This window comes from Aythya ferina (assembly GCF_964211825.1).
Source record: "Aythya ferina genome assembly, contig: HAP1_SCAFFOLD_81, whole genome shotgun sequence".
In the NCBI taxonomy this organism is placed as follows: domain Eukaryota; kingdom Metazoa; phylum Chordata; class Aves; order Anseriformes; family Anatidae; genus Aythya; species Aythya ferina.
In genome coordinates, this window is record NW_028181431.1 from 154376 (window position 1) to 173646 (window position 19271).

The 19271-nt window shown below is 41.9% G+C and overlaps 1 protein-coding gene across 1 annotated transcript; it reads right to left on the reverse strand.

Moving 5' to 3' along the window:
* Window positions 1-1270: 1270 nt before the first annotated feature.
* Window positions 1271-18427, reverse strand: LOC311428457 (ubiquitin carboxyl-terminal hydrolase 42-like; the record flags this gene model as incomplete). The annotated part of the gene is made up of 16 exons (XM_084539901.1): window positions 18368-18427; window positions 17061-17220; window positions 16611-16724; window positions 16365-16514; window positions 15283-15425; window positions 7649-7740; window positions 5810-6047; window positions 5196-5396; window positions 4493-4603; window positions 4231-4333; window positions 3959-4026; window positions 3732-3802; window positions 3118-3200; window positions 2088-2199; window positions 1570-1710; window positions 1271-1375 (listed from the first exon to the last, which is right to left on the reverse strand). The coding sequence occupies exons 7-16, from the start codon at window positions 6036-6038 to the stop codon at window positions 1271-1273; spliced, it is 1224 nt and encodes a 407-aa protein (XP_084396027.1). The 5' UTR covers window positions 6039-6047; window positions 7649-7740; window positions 15283-15425; window positions 16365-16514; window positions 16611-16724; window positions 17061-17220; window positions 18368-18427.
* Window positions 18428-19271: the final 844 nt, after the last annotated feature.

The following is a 19271-nucleotide window of genomic DNA, read 5'->3' on the forward strand; positions in this document are numbered from 1 at the left end:
AAGAAGAAATTGCAAGATGGATTAACGCAAACACTGCATGTAACATTTTGAAACACAAAACTCTCCTACTGAGTGTTTCTACAAATGGTCTTAACACCTAAAAAGAAAAACACACTGCCCGTTAAGGATAAATGCAAGTCCAATAAGCGTATTCAATTCCTGCTTTTGGTTTACTGCAGATTGGTATCAAATTAACATCATCTTTGAAAAACAGCCAAGCAACTTAACATTACCTGCTGCTATTCCCAAATATATTTATTTTCCCCTTTAAACATACCCTGAAAAGCCTGAAGTAATCGTTCTGGTGCTCAGGAATAAGACATTTAGTTTTCCCTGTCTTAGCTAAAGTGACGAGGATAGGAAAAACAAGTCCTCTTTTAAATGATTTGAGGATTAGTACACTCTGCTTAAATAGTCAAAGAGCGTAGCTCTCTGTGCTTTAGAAAGCTGTCTTGGAGGTATAAAGTAATGGAGTCGCATGGCTGCACAATTTAGCAGTAACCACTGTTTGAATGACTCTGGCTGTAGCATGAGGGCTGTGAAGAAAGCTGCAGCGTGGGAAGGAAAACAAAACTAAGATGCCGAAAACCAAACAAAAAACCCCACACCAAACCCCAAACCCACTAGCAGTTTGGTGCCGTTATCTGCCCTCCCGCTTCCCTGAATTACCTTAATCATATGAGGAAGAAGTCGTGGTCCCAGAAATCCAGCCTGCTTACTATTAGCCCCCTGCTGACCAGGAGGGAATGAACAGGGATAAGATGGTGCTGGCAAGTAAAACGCACGTTCTCCAAGTGTCAAATCATAGCGCCTTCAGAAAAGAGCAGTGATCGTAGTTTAGTTTTTCTTTCAGCCTACTCTTGGATTAAATCCCATCCTATCATTTTAGAGGAACAGCTCATACGATATGGAAGCCTTCTCTACAGAAGGCTTCGCCATGACTACAGACTGAAAAGTAGAGAACAGTCTTCCTACTAAGACTATCACTTGCACAGCAATAATTCATTCTTACACCACAGATGGCCTTCATTTCTCTCCTTCTCTAAATTAGCCAGCTACAGATAACACATAGATAGCAATTTACATGAGTGCTGCAGTTTAAGGCCGAGCAACAAAAGATAATAAACGACACAGAGAATTTCAGGTTAGACAGAACTGAATTAGACAAATAATAATCTTCTCCCGGGATAGCAAGAAAAACACTTGCAAAACAGAAAAATATCAATAACAGGAAAGTAAATCTCTTCTGAACACATTTTAAGATTTGTTATTACCTGATATAAAAAAGTATGTAAGCTTGCTGACCAAGAACTCTTTTAATGTCAGTATGCACTACTTTAGCATCATTCATCTGATACCAAAGTCCATTACCAGCCTGCAAATAAAGACAACGATTTCTTTAGGTGAATTGCACGTTTTCCAATTGAAATCACGGATAGGAACAAAATACACACATGTCAAATAAAAATATAATGAAATCTTTTTCCCTAGAAACAGTAGCTGCTAGTCATGCTTTAATTGGTTTGCCAGCACAACCTTTACCCTGTTAGAAATGCTGTTGACTTCTACCTTTACATAGCATATATAGTGTCCTGAGTGACAGCTGACACCGTGATGTACCAGCACCGCGTATAAGGCATAGAGCAGTGGTTCTCCCATTGACTGCGACATGTAGGCTCTCAGGTCCAAATACTCCGGATATTTCACCTCCTAAAGAGACATCAAGAAGATAGAAAAATTATCCCAGAGTACTTCGTGGACTAGCCAGAGAAAAACACTTCCAAAAAACACAGACTAGAATTGATTTCTAGAATATATTTCTCGAATATATTTCTTGATTCACTACAAATAAGTCTTCCCATAAACAACGGTTAAGACTAGAAGTTGCAGAGAACTGTTTCCTGATGAATCAGCCTTCTCAGAGGAAAGCATATGCTTCTTGTCAAGCGGGAACTTTATTGATATTAAGAGAAAGAATAAGCCATAGTCGTTAGTCTACAATTATTGTCTGAAAATATTAACAACTTTCAGCTTTGGGGGATGTCCCATTACACAATGATATAGTTGCATTACAGTGGTAAATATACCTTGTTGATCTTTCCACCTGTGAAATCTGCAAATCTTTTCAGTGATATTGTGAGAACCTTGGAAGAACGGTGTATGGTAAATCTCTTGGACGCAGGAACCATCTTTTTACACCTTAAAACCAAGCAGAGATAAGTGTTTGAAGGCATCTTCTTTTTTCGCCCCCAAAACAAACTCCTTTTAATGTCTCACGCATGCCTATGCTATTTGAATGATATTTACTTGCATAATAGGTTGGTCTTTTTTCTTTTCATAAACCCATGCACTGCGTGTCAGGTTTGTTAATACAGAGAAGAAGGTCAATTTTCCCAACAACTCAGAGCATAGCGGGAACAGGAATCTCTCACAAAAGGGTATGACCAGGTTGGATGGCAAGGTACCATTTCTTGGTCTACAAAAGTGGCTATTTGAACTCCAATCCTGGATACATTCTTTCAGCTTTCAAGGGAAATACAAATACTGAAAGCGGAACGAGAGAGCCTTGGTCCCCAGGGCTAGAAATTGCAAATAATCTCCAACATAGGTCGACTATCAACATCAAAAATACAACAGAAGCACATGGTCATTCTACAGGAGGGAGACATTTAACAGTAGGAAGTCTTCATGTACTGAGCTTGTCTGGAAAGACACTGAACCCATCTGCCATCCTTTGAAACAAAATAGTTCAGTTTGACACATTGCCCGCTCCAAGGTAGGACCTACGGTGTAAGCAGTGAAAATTAGCCACTAGCCCAGAGAACAACGGAAACTGGGCAGTTTACATCAAGAAAAGTACTGTCGAGAGCTAATAAATAGAAAGAACAAAAGTAGCTCTTTTTGAATTCTGATGGCAAAATACAAGCCAGAGAATTGCAAACCCATAGGGAATGCCTATGAACAAGACTTCCCCCCTCCAAGGAAACAAAAATCCAAGTCTTTTATAAACTTCCACAAAACTTGTAAGTAGATCCAAAGTTTAGAGGTAGTCCAACAGAGTCATGCAACATAGAAAACTGACATCTAGGATTAAGACCTAATTCGTCAAAATCTTACTCGCTACATTTATAGCAATTCTCTCCATCCAGCTCTTCAGGTTTCACAAAGAGTTCCAGAGCTCTGCTAACAGACGAAACCGCCTAGAGCAGCGAGAAAGAAGAGCGTAAAGTCACCGTAATTCAAAATTCCAGAGACATACTAGTAGTTTATAAGAGAATCTTACTAACATACTCAAGCGATCTACTAGGAGCACTGTGAAGAAGGAGGCAGAAAGAGCATGCTCAGCATTGACCTCACCTGGAAGGCATTTGACTTTGGAACAAATACTTTCCCAGTTGCCTAGACAGCATCTACAGTGTGCTTTGTCATCAATACTGGGGACAAATTCATCAGTCTAACAATTAGATGTATATTGAGGTAGAACAACAAAGAAGTAGGACAGCATTATAATTTTTGCAGAAAGAGAATTCTTTCCCCTTAAACCCAATGCAAATGTGGAGACAATTTACATGGGTTCCACGGAAGGACAAAGTCCAATCCACTTCCTTAGCACCACCAAGCTCTTACGTTTTAACATTATATGTGGTTTGGTTTTTTAAGTTAAACAAGTTTAATTTAGAAAGTTATGCATGTACTTAAACATCATGAATTATATTTAGAAAACATCTTACCTTTATATCCAAAGTGATATCAAGAAATGCCTCATACGTATCCGAAACTGCTTTGCAATTCAAGCACTTCACTGGAAACAAAATATAAATGCTTAACGTTATGTGAAGGAGACTAACTGTCCAAATTCAAGTTGTTGACAGATACTACTTTAGACAAACTACAGACTGCTTTACTACTGACAAAAGACACAGATCAGTTCTAAGGACAGGAATATTTTTTCAAGTACCTCTTGATCTTAGAAATCCTCCAAATATTTGATGAATGATGGTGGTAGCTTGAGAAGATCTGTCCAATCTGGAAATAAATTATAATCAGACCTCAGAAGATTTAAGGCACAGAATTAACTCTTCAAAGAGTTTGATGAAAACCAAGGATGATGTAGACTTGCGTTGCTGATAGTAAATAAGGCACTAAAAGGTGCTAGAGATCATTTCTGAGAGTAAATAAAGGACTAGAAGGTGCTAGAGAATGTATGAAAGTGAACTTGTTTATGCTTACTCGGTGCTTCCGTTCAAGCACGCTTCCTGCATAGCATCAACAGTATAGCGCAAGAACTCGTGTGCGTCTTCTTGACTGCCAAAACGGAAATGTTGTCCTATTCCTAAATAAGAAGATGATAGTATTGACCTCATTTAAAAATGAAATCATTCTTGTATTTCTAAAATCTCTCTTCATTGGAGTGTTAAAACCACTTAGACACATCAAATAATTATTTGAAGATTACAAGCTATCGAAAAGAAACACATCTGAAGCCACTTACGACTGAGATTACTGATAACATGCGTAGGCTCGATGGCATCAACAGTGCAACGCAGGGCCTGGTTAATGTGAGTCTCCATCGTGCACATCATGCAAAAATCTTGTTCACGACCTGAAGAGTGAAAGAACAAAGCATCCCAGTCCAGCAAAATATCCATACCTACGAACATCTGAGTACAATTTAAGCTATAGATACCATATCCACTCTCCTTGCTACATTCTATTCTCCCAAGATGCCAATGTCCCAACAGTCTTGTAACATTTCATTTCACACAACTTGACAGAAGAAAAATATCCACTAAGCCTGTATTCAAATGCATTTTGTGATGAGAAATCTAAAAGACTACTGCAAAGTCGCAGTTGTAAAGGCTGACAGGAATGTGAACTCCACAGGCTGCAAAATGTATTACTCTCTAAAATTATTACTAAATGCATTACTGTCCAATGCACTTCATTATTCCCATGAAGCAATAAATGATCCTTTAATAAACAAACAAACAAACAAACAAACAAATAACTAAATAAATAAACCATGGTGCATTAATTGCACTCCATATGCTATTCGGAGCCCACTGCTAATACAGTGCTCAAAGCCAGCTGCTACAGGTAAAATCAGGCAAATAAGCTTATCTCACAGAATCACTGCTGTTCTTTCACCTTCAGAGCTATCCAACAGATTCAAAATACTGTTAGAAAGTACTCACATGACTGGCTGTGCTCAAGAGAAAGCATGTAATTGGCAAGTGGGGGTGTGTAGGTCAAACACTGCAGAGTAGCATTAAGAAAACATGTGTTGCCAAGATTGTACAGGCCAACTCCAACACTTTGTGTTTCTCGCCAATCCATACAAATCTTCTCAGGTGGAAAAAGAATGCTCTGTGGCGGAGCAATTCCATCATTAACGACTGCAAGAAAGTTAAATTTAAAAAGAGATCTTGTTTGTTTGTTTCGAAGAAAGGTATTTAAAAAAATACTATTCTGCAGGAGCACCTAGAGGAGCTAGCTACAATCCAAACCAGAAAAACTTATTGCAGACAACTTTAATACCACCAAATTCATATTGGCTGGTCAACACAATGTTTTGGGAAAAAAAAAAACAAAAAACAAAAAACAAACAACTTTAGTCAACCATTTTAATGTTGACTGTAAATATATCAAAATTAATTTCTGTAACATCAGTCACTTCAGTTGCCTTAGGGGATTCGCTTTTGAAGTCTTTGTTCACAGTAGTCCCCTTCTCTATCAGTGCAACAAGTAAGAACTGCAATTTCTACTTTTGCTTTGAAGAAAATGGAGGCAGGATAAAACACACACTTACTTAGATCTCTTGGGGCAAAAGCCTTAGAATTTTCAGATGATCTACAGTAAATAGCACCTCCACGTCCTTGGGCCACAGAGACTTGGCTTGAATCTTCTGCAGGCACTATCCGGCCCCAGTTGGCGGTGCGTGACATCACTATTTTAGGACTTGGTTTCTTGGATTTGCCAGACCGCCTTGAAGAGGGCTTTTTAGGCTTTGAAGATTTGGGCTTCTTAGCTACGGTCATTGTTCACATCTGCAACAGAGACAGAAGTTCTGGCTGACGTAAGAATATCAAGAAGCATTCCAAGAAGAAAAGAGTAACAGAAGTCCTGTCACTTAATCTCAAAGAAACAGCCTTAAGAACTAAATCGCTGGTATGAATGATTTAAAAAGAATCCCCAGACTAAACACACAAAGTGAAAATTTCCATCTGAACTCTATCAGTATTACTTTTCGCTTCTGCAGAACTAGTGGCTGATGCCATTTCTTTCCCTTCCGTAGGATTTTAATCCATTACAACTCTGGAGTCTTTTTAATATAAAAATGTAGAAGACATTCTCTGAGGGGAATCAGTTATTTATTGATTTCCGGAGTTGCGCAATTATCTGTTAATTAGTACCTATGATCTAACAGATAATTGTTGCAATTATCTATTGCTGGCATTAGTAACGGAACACTATTACTTCACTGCCTGTGTTTTTCTGTTTCGTCTGCACAAAGGTACCCAGAACTCACTGCTACTTTTCTTCTGTCTTTCCAGGGCTCGCCCTCTACCTCACTGTCTACTGCACCAGTCATGAGGGGTTTGTTGTGATTCTATAATGAGCCTAGCTTTTAAATACACCTTTCATGGGCGTCACTTGGTGACGGCAAGTTAATTTGTGAGGGCTCCTCAGTCTACATCATGCGGTCGCTTTTTCCAGGTGAAAAAGCGGAGCTGTAAGTGGCAGTACACTAAAGCCCTGGCATGCTGAGATCCAAGAGGAGAGATGTTTGGCCCTCCTTTTCACTCCTGGGAACCATATACCTCAAAACCCACAGAGGATGGGCTATATCTCAGAGAAATCTTGGGAAAGGAGAGCATGAAGAGCATGTTTGCAAATTCATTTCTCCCTGGGCTTCTTCTGCTTCTCCAAGAAAGACGAGTTTGAATATAACTTTGGCAGCAGTACTTCTGGTGTTTTACTCCTACCACATTTAAAACTCCTATGAAAAACTGAAAAGTTAGACTAAAAAGCAGCTCTTTCCGTTCTACTTTGTAAAGTTGCATGCTTTCCTCATGCAAAATAACAGGGGAATGTAAGCTAGAAACGGAAATGCTGAATGTAAAACAAAACAAAACAAACCTCAGCCCTCCAGGACAAAAGCCAATAACTGCTACAAAGTCCTTTTTAAAATGCTGATTAGGTTTCAAGGTGATACCGCTTTAAATAAGCGTAATTGTGTGTCCATAGGCAGAAGCTGAATAATGACAGGATGAACTTCTATACTTCATGTTTTGTTACTGTCTTACTGTAGCACACAGGGACTTGTTACCTTTAGGGAAACCACTAACCTCATGGAGGGTTTAAAACATAAGCTAGTTTGTTATACCAAAATGACGGAGAGAACAAAGCATAAAGTGCTTTCAGATTTCTAGCACGCCTTGATTGCTGTCCATTAAACTTCAGACACGTTAAACAAAACACAGTAAATAAGAAAACTCCTAGTCCCACAGCTGGCAAATTGTGTGCAGAGGTTGTAATTAGAACTTTTTTGCCCTGACGTTTTACATTTAAAATTGATTTTAAATCCATTCTATACACACTTTCCATTCCTGAAAAAACAATACGCAAACCTGACAAATGCATTTACATGAGAAATGAAGTCGTCCTTGTCCGATTGGAAGACTAAGGTGACAGCTCCTGGGCTCAGGGATAAGCTCCGATCTTCACCAGTGACAGCTCCTTTTGTAGGATTGAAAGGGAAAATGTTTCAGCAACACTTTGGAAACATACTTAAGGGACAAGAAACAAAATCAAGACTGCAGTGAGAAGGAGAACAGAAAAACAATACTGGGGAAAATGAAAAGGGAAGGGAAGGGAAGGGAAGGGAAGGGAAGGGAAGGGAAGGGAAGGGAAGGGAAGGGAAGGGAAGGGAAGGGAAGGGAAGGGAAGGGAAGGGAAGGGAAGGGAAGGGAAGGGAAGAAGAAAAAAAAGAAAAAAAGAAAAAAAGAAAAAAAGAAAAAAGAAAAAAAGAAAAAAGAAAAAAATAAAAAAAGAAAAAAGAAAAAAAATAAAAAAAGAAAAAAAAGAAAAAACGAAAAAAAGAAAAAAAGGGAAGGGAAGGGAAGGGAAGCAAAGCGAAGCGAAGACCTTGATCTTTATACTGACCAATGAGATAAGCCTTACACATTTTTAAGTTTATTTTTGACAACTGATTGAGGTGTTACCAGGTATTAAGTACGATTCAAGAGCAAATATTAACACTAGAAAGAAGAAATCCGATCCACCACCACTGTTTCAAAATACATCCATTTCTCATTTGGAGATGACGTCTCTCTGGCAAGATAGTAGAAAAACTGTAAATACCGATAGAGCTTCCTCTCCCGATGTTCCATATACATACCGATGCTGTTCCTACACCTACGCTCTGAGCATAAATTTATGTTGACATGAGTGACAAGAGAGGGTGTTACTCCTCTCTTTGTTTGCCTTGAGAGACACACCTCTTGTCCATTGAAAAGTAAATTCAAGATTCCAGATCACTTAAGACAGTTGCTATCCCCCCATTCAGAGTTCTGCAGCAGCACTCTTCAGATGTGTTTAGCAGTCTCTTTAGAAAATGTTATCACTTAGGACCTGCTTCTCAGTAGGTCCACGTTTGGCCTCCGCTTAGCAGAGAGTCAATCCCAGCTTAAGCTTTCGTACAAGAGCCCCTTCACGAAACGGAGTTGAACCCTGACATAACTGAGTTGAACCTTTAACCTTGAAGCTTCCTTAAAGAAGAAAGCAGCACCCAGGCCAGGAAATAGAAATTAATCGTCACTTTACCCTGAAACGCAGTGGGCTATTCTGTGCTGGCAGGATTGCTGCCGGGCTGGCCGACGAGGCGGCGGGCAGCTCCCCGGGGCCACAGGGCCTGGCACAGGGAGCCGCCGGGGGTCTCCAAGGTCCGGGAACAGCGGCAACAGCGGCAACAGCAGGGACAGAGGGGACAGCAGCGACAGCAGCAGCCACCTCAGCCGGGGCCGTCTCCACAACCGCCACAACGGCCTCGGAACGCCGCCGAACTCGGAGCTCCAGCGTGACGCCTTTTGAACCTGGCCGCGCTGCTCATGGCTAAAACCAGAGCGTTTCCTCCGGCGTGTGTTTACTGTCGGTGCCGGATCGGCCCTCACCCCGAGCTCTCCCTGCCGGGAGGGCTTTGGGGTTGGGGTTTCCCTCCCGCCGCTGCCGCGGGCAGGCCCCGCGCGCAAGGGGTCCGCGCTGGGGAGCAGCATCTCACCCACGGCGAGAGACCGAGGGCACGACATGAAAAAGCCCCGACACGAAAAAGCCACGACATGCGGCCGAGGCGGTGGGGAGACGGCTCTGAGGGAGCTGCCACTTCGCCCCGCCGTCCTCCCCTCCCGGGCCGCCCCGCCGAGCCCCGTGCGCCTCAGGTGCTGCGCTGAGGGGGTGGCTGGCTACTGAGACAGCTGCCCAGGGCACTGCTCATGGCACCGAGCCTGACGGAGGTCAACAAGTGTTGAACAATGCTCTCAGACATCGGGTCTCACTTTGGGGTGGTCCTGTGTGGAGCCACCAGTTGGACTTGGTGATTATTGGGAGTCCTTTCCACCTTGGGATGTTCTCTGATTCTAGGTCAGCAATCCAGTAGCTGATGAGAAGTGTGGAGTCATTCAAAGGGAAGAGAGAGCACAACACTTCTCGTTTGCAGAAGCGGCTATTTGGTTACCAAACCGACGATTCCTTTGCTTCTAGAGCAACTAACAGCAGGGATCCGCTTTACAATGGAGGGAAAAGAGTCGTTGGCATGTCATGTGAAGTAACCTTCAAATCCCAGAGGATGATTTTGTTGGAACTTTATTCAGCTGAAAACACAGAAGCCTTGCTTTTGCTTGTGTTAGTTACAGCTCCAGTTTACTTTGGTTGGGAGGGAAGGCATTCCAGGCTAATGTGCTGTACCTGTTCCTTCAGCTCATTGTCCATAAATGGAGGAGCAAACGAAATCAGTTTTATCTCCATTAAATGCAGCAGACAAAGCGGAGTAGAGGGCGATCTAGCACTTAATTTTTCCTGTAAGCAGGAAACCCAGAACTCAACAACACTTTTCAAATCTTGTCCTGCAGTAAATGACCAGCTGAGTGAAGCTTGCATTTAGAGGATGTGCTCCTCCAGTAGACGGAAATAGCTTTTCCTCTTCACAAGTGCAACTGAGTGGTGGACTGGCAGCTACGTGGTTAACTAGTTGTGCCAAAGGGGTTGTGCTGAATGCACAGAAAAATATGCAGGTCCCAACAGTAAAGGGTTGTCTGTAGGCATGACACTGAGTACAGATGTTGTCTGCAGGTTCGTGCAGAGTGCACCGCGCCAATAAGCACCCAGAGTCGGAATGCACACGAAGGTCTTTTAATTATATAATTACTTATAGAACTCTGCAGAGTCAGGTACTTGGCCATCTTTCGCAAAGCAAGCACACCTCTGACTCGAATCACCGTCATTTATACACAGGAAACTTGTGAAAACTCTCTCTTTGGCTCCTTTGGATTGGTTATTACAGCTCACCTAACTTATCTCCACTGAGCTTGTGCATTACAGAGGAATACCGGGGGGGAGGGGGAACAGGAGAGGGGGGACACACACCGAATCCCACATTAGCATAGTTTAGCATTTTGACAGGTGTGATTTTTAATGTGCTAATGACCCTTAATGAGAAAAAGGTTACTAGAGGTCAGTCTGGAGCTGGTGTTCTCCTTCCTGTTTTTTCCCTTTTAGCCCTTCTCTTCCTTGCTTCTGCTAGCTCAAGGCTACCTGTCTCTCTCCTTCTTTATTTTCTCAGCTAAAAGACTGCACAAGCTACAGGACTCCCTATTTGCTTCAACATTTCCTTGGTTTTGTTTTTTTTTTTTTTTTTTCCCAGCTTTGGGACGACACAGGTGTGGTTTGATATTTGCCAGTATAGCTAAAACTCACGCCAGTCTGCTCACGCACAATAAGTAGTAAGATTTAAGGACTGGTTTCATCGGCTTCTTCCATACTAACATCCTTCTTATGTTTTAGATATGCTGTAGTTAAATCAACACTAAGTTACTACTTGTGGAGTAATCGCCTTAAGCGACTAGGCATCATAAGCACACCTCCATCCCAAAAGCTACCCGCCTCCAAGGTGCAACCACCCCTCACTGAGCACGCCCTCGGAATTTCTCAGAGCCTGTACCTTTAAACGCAAGTGAGATCATTTCTACCAAGCACAACCAAGATATGCATGACTAGAGTCACTCAAGCTCCACCTTAAAGATAGAAAATAATATCAATTGCTTTAAGAGAAAGGGGATGTTAGGGAAGATACTATCAGGAAGGATTCCTTCTGACATCACTCGACAGGCTGAGCCTCTCACTCCCCCACCCCCACTCCATTGGGACGCCGTGGGGTAAGATCTGAACGCTTGCTTATACCAGGCGTCTCTGTGGAATCTTAGAAATCTCTAGAGTTTTGATGCTTTTTCATGTCTTAATACCTAGGCTGTGTACCTGTGCATTTCATGCATGCTAGCTTGCTTTTGCAGACAGTGAATTTATCACTGACAATCCAAAGAACCTGTGTACCTGTCGCCGTAAGAAACTGCACTTAATTGCATTCTTCCTAGCTGTGAGAGTTCTCCTCAAATGCGACTAGAGCGAGGCCGTACTGCGTTGTTGGTGAATCCGTGACCGTGATAGTTCAGCACCCTGAATCCGACGGGACCCATGACGGTCAATCGGCTACACCCCTTAACGCGACACTACTAGACGAAGAAGATGACAGGGCTTGCATGCACTGCATTAGGCTTTGCATGTGAAAACACCCCCAAATAATTTCACGTACATTTAACGTTTTTAAAGGGAAAAAAACAGGAAGGTGTAGTCTCTCTGTAAGCTACAGCCCTACATAGTTAAGGCATCAGCATTCATTCCTTTGCTTGATAGCAAAGTATGAACATACAGAAGAGTTAAATATTTTCTTTGCATTCTTAAAGGCGATTTTTCAGACTTGGGCTTCAGTTGTTGGAGTTGAAGAGATCAGTAGACATCCTTACTTTTACGTTAAGACCAAAATCTTTATCTAAGATTGTGTTATCTAACGCAACTAAACTCCCACCCCCACATGGTTTTTTTGTAACTTCGCAATGATCTTGCTGCAGTCCCACTCTGATGGTCTTTCAGTAACATGCAAACTGCCGTGGCAGATTCTGTTACAGTGCTTTTCTATTGACAGTGTGCATAACACTCAAGGTAAAGCCCCTCATTTCGCAGTGGGGACATAAAGTGTTTCTTTGGACCCTGCTGCTTCTGTTAGTACTCATTTTTTCACAAACCTGTTGAACCTGAGCCGTGCCTACTGAGCCAACGAATGCTTTGATGACACAGTATTTTGTCAAAGCAGTTTTGCTTCTTGGAGCTACAGAAGCAGCTCTGGCTACGTGATAGGGAATTGTGCTGCATTGGCAAAACCAGACTTAGCTACAGACTTACAACACTTGCTAACTCGATCTATTTCAAATCTCATTTTAACTTTAAAGGACAATCAGTTTTGTGGCTCCTGTCTTACTAATTTGCCTTGTTTTGCATGGAAGGGCAGCCTGTGAATGTTTTGCTTTATTGCATGCTTCAAAAAAAAAGGCTGAGGTAGAGACTGGAGGAACCTTTTCTATTCTATGGACTTTCCCCCGACAGTGTGGAATTGCAGGCTACTTGGATGAATGTTCCAATGTGAGTAAGGGAGCAGACCTCAGCCAAAGGAGGTGGAATCCTTGCTTAATAGTAAGTATCAGTGTGGGGACATCTTTGCTTAACGGGAGCCATTTAAACTCTTCATAGAAACAAAATAAGCTGGACATCTTATGCTTGGAAAGCAGTATGGTTACACAGCTGCTAACATAATGACTTGAGTCTTCTGCTCTGCAACTTCAGGTTTTGTTTTCAAGCAGTGCATACATCAGTTTAAGCTTTGGACAAGGAGATTTGCAATGCAAATAGTGATAAACCAGAATCAGCGGCGCTGACGAGTGTCAATTCTTATATGCTGAAATAGCACCTTCAAGAAAATCTGTTTATCTAGCCAGGTAACGGTGTCTCCCTGTAAACATGAAGGAAATGCCAGGAGCAGCCAAACCTCTTTGCTGTCAAAATAAAGAGCAAGTCGAGGCCAACATCATGCCATAGTGCAAAGGCTTGCGAAGAAAGATCATTCTAAGAGGTCTGCAAGAAAAGATGACTTACTTTGTCATAAGTTTGTCAAATAGAATGGACGAGTTAGTAGTCGAGTACCGACTGTGTCCGACTCTACAGCTGCGGCGCAGCTCCAAGTCCCTGTTTTCTCCGTGGACTCGTCTCACAGTTTTTGCACCAGCTCTACTCCTCAATGTTCTGGTGACTGAAACGCAGAAACAAAGTCTTTTGAAACAGTGAAGATGGGATTCTCCTTATTTCACCGTTGCTCTTGTAAAATGGAAACAGACAGACAAAAAAGGCACCCTGAAGTGGATTGAGTTTTCTTTACATTTCAGATCAGAAGTTGGTGTCACAACCACTGCATTCCACTTCTTTATCGCTCTGCACGTTTAAACTGTCTACTTAAAACTGGGACCTGTAGGGAGATTTTTAAAGAGACTGAAAGCTAGCCAGACAAAAACAAACGTGCAACTTTTGTTCCATGCAGGAGGGAAATCTACTCCACTTATTTCTTGGAAAAGTGAGAACAATCAACACCTTTCTCTAAGGTGTTTTCACTCCATTCATGTCAAACTGTATCTACCAGTGCTCAAAACAAACACTAGGACATTGCAAGCCTCTTCCTAAGAGGTGTATGTTTGATTACTCTGTTTATGCATGCAGCACTTCCATTTCCTGCATTAGGATCTAACAGCTCAAGGAGGGAAGAATCGTTTCAAGAGAAACACCCAAACACCACATAACTCAAACTCGTGCTTTTTAGAAAAAAGCCTGCCCATTGTTTGCCATACAGCACCCTTTGGCACAGGTTTGTTGCTTGCACTATCATTAAAAGAGCCAAGAGGACAAGGGGAAGGGAAGAGCTATACCACTGTGCTGCTAGGATCAAATGAAAGCCATGGAGTGACCAAGTGCCATCCTCTTCAGTAACCAGCGTAAATAGGTATCCCGGGGACTTACAGCCACTTATCTGTGCTATATTCTTTTTTTCGTTCCAATTTTGGCTTTCTCAACTGCCTACATTAAGAAAGAGGACAGGGCAGAAAAGGGAGAAAAGACTTGTTGTATTAGACCCATCAAGGATGGGAAATTTCACCATGTTTACAAGCCAGTGCTCCATGGTATACAAAGAGAAGCCTGTAGGCCTCACGCAGGATCCACATCCCAAGTCTGTTGTGTGCCATATACACGCGGTTCTGTATGTACCCACATTTCCTAGCTTGCTCATGTTGAATTCTCAAAATTATGAGCAATAGCACCCAAGTGGAAAAGATACATGTCCTGGTTTCTGTTAGGACAGAGTTAGTTCTCCTCCTAGTAGCGGGTAGGTTGCTATGTTTTGGCTGAGGATGTGTGAAAGGATGTTTAGAAGAGTGCTGATACCACCCCGATGTTTCAATTGCTGCAGAGCAGTACTTACAACAAGCCAAGGACCTTTCGGTGTCTCACTGTCCTACTGGCGATCAGAATCGGCGCACAGCAACAGCTGCGAGGGGACAGACTCAGGATGGCCGACCCCAACTGGCCAAAGAATTCTATGCCTTATGGCAACACGCTGCACCATGGATAGGGCGGGGCAGCCGGGCTGCTAGGGGTTACGCTGGGCACTGGTCAGCGGGTAGTGAGCAACTGCATTGTACATCACTTGTTTTGTACACATTACTAGTAGCAGTACTATCATCATCATCATCATCATTATTATTATTTTCCTGTCTTAATAAACTGCCTTTATCTCAACTCGCGGGCTTCACTGTCCCGTTTCTCTCCCCCATCCCAGAGAGGGAGGTGGGAGGGTTGCAGAAGGGCTGTGTGGTGTTTAGCTGCCGGCCGGGTTAAACCACAACAACACCTCAAAGGGGTTGGGGAAAAAAACAGGTTTGTTTTAGAAAAGCGGAAAACTTTCACTGAGAAGAGGGATTCTAGTTTTAAGGTACTGGTACGCCATCAGCATGCTCATAGGCCTCTGCTGATTTTAGCCGGAGGTTTATCAGGCCACAACTCACTGCACATGCTTTCTCTCTTGCTTTTCAATCTACAAATCAAACAGAGATTGAACATATAGAAATACAGTACCTTGAAAAGCGTCTTCTCTTGACATTTCCCCTCAGTATCGCCATACTTTCTTCAAAGCTGGAGACTGAACACCGCAGGATGCTTTTGCTCATTGATCTTAAACGGTGTCCGTTGAAACATTCAATACTGGGAGAAGAATAATCCTAGGGAAAGAAGGAAACAAGAATATATTTATGTGAACCACGTAGATTCAGATAAAGAAATTCTGCCTCACGCAAGTTTAATTGACCCTCCTGACTTGGTAGTGGGGCAACTAATGGCAGGCAGACACTGAAACGCTGCTGTGCTCAAGAAAAACCTGGAGAGAAAAAAAAAAAAAAAAAAAAAAGCTTTCAAAACTAAAGCTTCCCTTTCCCCACCGTTTTCTTGTGGATAACTTAAGCTTAATATCCTTGGCAAAAAGATATTGCAGCAAAACCTTTCACATAAACTTAGTGTTTCGTGAAAAACTACAACAACAAAACATTAAATTCAATTGGAATTTTTTTCAATAAATTCAATTGGAATTTAAATTCAAAACTTTTAATTCAGTTGAATTTAAATTAAAAAAAATAAACTAATTAATTTAAATTAAAAAAATTTAAATTCAATTGACTGTTCAGAGGAACAGTCAAGCTTGACATTCTACATCCTAGAATTAAAATCTAGTTTGAGTTTTTCTCCCATCTCCAGACCTTGCTAAAGATGCTTATTAGGAGCTCTGTCAAAAAAAGTGAAAGGCTTGTTATATCAAAGCTTCGAACCCTTCTTACTGCCCTTGACCTTCTTCACATTGCTGCTCCTACAAGGGTGAGTACTATCATTTTTAGTACGGGAGGGAAGCTGTCATATCCTTGAGTGGGGGGTCGTTCTGTTTACAAAATGAAGTTCCAGTAAGAGTACATCAAATGAACCAACTTTCTTTGAACTTTAATTCATCGCTATATTGAATGAATGACCTCTGGATTTCTCTCTCCCATTTGGAAGTCAATTTGAAAACAAACTACCTCTGCCATAAAGAGCCAGGCATCAGAGACACCTGTTGCGCCTCAAGAACAGAGAAGGTATGAATGACAAGAGCAGCTGAATAAAATGCAACTTGCCATTAGAAATGGGTGTACTGGCATCTACAGGTGCCGCTGGCATCTCCTCATTTTCATTACTCTCTTCATCTGGTTTCTCGTCTTCAGTAGCAGGGTTCTGCTGTGGTGACTTGGAGTTGTCGCATGGAGCACACGCTGCAGAGGTGCGACCTTGCAAGAAAGAATAGATACCAAAGATCTTCGTCATGCATTTTCAGTTACAAATGCAGAGACAAGTCTTCAAATCCTTAGCGTTAAAGCACGTACCTCTTTTCTCACGAGATTCTTTAATTTGTTCACAAAGTCGTCTAAACTCTGTATCCAGTTCGTTCCTCACCATTGAATATGCAGTGTCTTGCAAAACATAGGCGCTGTGACGATCTGAAATTTTACACACTTTAACTGAATGTTGTCTACCAACCAATGAAACTGTTTTGATCACAGAAGAAAATTGCTTTCTTCATAGGTTGGTTCCGAAAGGTTCTCTCAGTGAATATTTTCAGCATAACAACATCGAAGTTAATTAAAACAAAAGCACTAGTTCCTTGGGAACACTTATATCACAATTCCATGCCCAAGTAGCAAAATGATAAAATATTTACAGTCTGGACGTCCAAAATCAGCTAATCCATCCGAAGTCTATTGTCCGCACACAGCATTTATCCATCTATATGTTTGACAGATTTTTTAAACTAGGGCTAAAAAGCACATCCTCACCTGTAGATCTTTGATCCGGGTAGTACTCTAAGGCATTGTTACAGATTAGATCGATGTCCTTCAGCTAGTCTCCGGCAGCGAGGTACTGGCGCGAGTCAATTTGAGTCAGAACTGTTGAAAGATCCATCGGCTCTTTAATCCTTGTGGCATAGTCAGGTACCTGCAGATCAAATACAAGCATTCAGAGGTTTTCTTAACCTTGCACACTGTCTACCAAAATTATTCTGAAGACTTTAAATAAACGACTTCCTAAAAACTCTGAACATTTGCGATGCATCAGAAGATGCTGACATTAACCAGTTTGCTTCTCAAAAATGGAAGGGCTTTTTCATTTTTTCATTAGAGCGGCCACGAGAGGACAACAAGAAGTAGGGACGTCAGAAGCACATGCATGGTAGAGAAGAAACACTGAGGGTGGGAGATTCATTTCACTTTGCTTCAGAAAATCACAACAGTGAAAGCTGAGCAAGCCATCCGGCATTCTCTTTGTTGTCGACATTGAGGAAAAGGTGCATGAATTGCACCTGTGAAGTACCTATTGCAGGCATCTACTTTAGAATGAGATAACTGGGCCCTGAGGTGCTCATTTCTTCCCTCAGACCAGAAGAGGAGCCTAATGACCAGTTCAGATGAGGACATATGTATCTGTCTAGATTTTTCACAGCTCAAGAACCTAGGAGAAAAGGGGAAGAAAAGCCAGTGGAGGCCCACATGAAGACGACTTTGCTGATCCCCAGGTACATTCAAGTTACATCTGTCTTTGAAATATACGCCCCTAGTTTAGGCTTATCTCATAAATTAAGGAGAAAAAGGCATCTAAGCAGCCAATTGGAGGAAAAAGAAAACACACTGCACTTATGGTTGATTCCTATTGAGGAGTTCCAGATGAAACAGAGAACAGGATCTCAAAACTTAGTTTTACAAACTGCTGCTCCTATTCCTGTTCCCACAGGAACTGACAGTCCAAGAAGGGGCTTCAGACTTCACTCAAGTACTCCTGTAAATACTGTTTGTCATTATAAGGAAAGATCTCTGTGCTTTTCAGTGCTGTGACACGCCTACGTATCAAAGCTTTTTCACGAGCAAACTGTGTTGGCATTTGGACTGGCTTTTTAGAATGAAACCAGGGCTTTCAGCGAATAATCCCATAAGACACATTTGAGAGTCAGCAGAAGTAAAAGCACTGCCTCTGCTTCTTGCAAAATCCTAACAGTGCAGCCCTAAAAACAAAGTTGAACCTTCCCCAAAACGCTGAGAAGTATGAACACTGAGAAGTTACAGACACACACGGATCAGCACTACTTTACCTTCTGTGGGTCAACGGGCTTTGCAAATTCCCTGAAACGTCTGTCAGTGGCAAGTCTGTGAGTAACGTCCCTCAAGAAAATTCTAAGGTCACGCAAGGTATCCTTCTCTTCCTCCTCCAGCATCTTTACTTCTTCCTCTTGTGGCTTCTGAGGCTCAGCTGGTGGTGCTACAGGCACAACTTCCAATGTCCGATCAACTTCAATTCATCAGGAAAAATTAGCCAATTTACAGTACTCAAATACAAGCATATGACAAATTACTGACAGAAAATGACCACCAAAGCAAAGACCAACGAGCTAGTAACTTCGATAGGAAAGTTTTAGATGTACTTCTCATATCCTCCTCACCTCTTTTCTTTACAGGAGGCTTAGCCACTTCATTTAGAATTAGGTCCTCAAAAAAAGGCTGCTCTCTCTGCCCTACCAGGCAACCCAATATTGCACACTTCTCCAAATTCCGTATTAAATCATTTTTGCATCTAAAGCAGAAGGAGGAGAGACATTTCAGATTTAAGGCCACAAAAAACTCATCTTCGATTCCAAAAAGACGAGTACCTTTTCAAATTAAGAATAACCTGAAGAACACAAACTGAAAAAAGTTATCTTCCTGGCCTTAAAACGCTACATTTTCACAGGTTGGCACGGCAAATTCAAATATCACCTTTAAGAATCACCTGTAGAATTAAAGCTCGCTGAAGGGATTGTACGCTACACTGGTAAAGTAATGGCTTTCACCACATCCAACAGCGCCTCCTTTGTATTTACTTGCCTTGCTGCATCCTTTACTTAGAACCTTTATGGCTATAGAGGGAAAAGAAAGGCTTCAGCAGACAAGTGAGGGCTTTTTGCTGAGTTTTTATTTCTCTACCAAAAGGTGTCTGAAGTAGTTAGTACCTCTACGTCT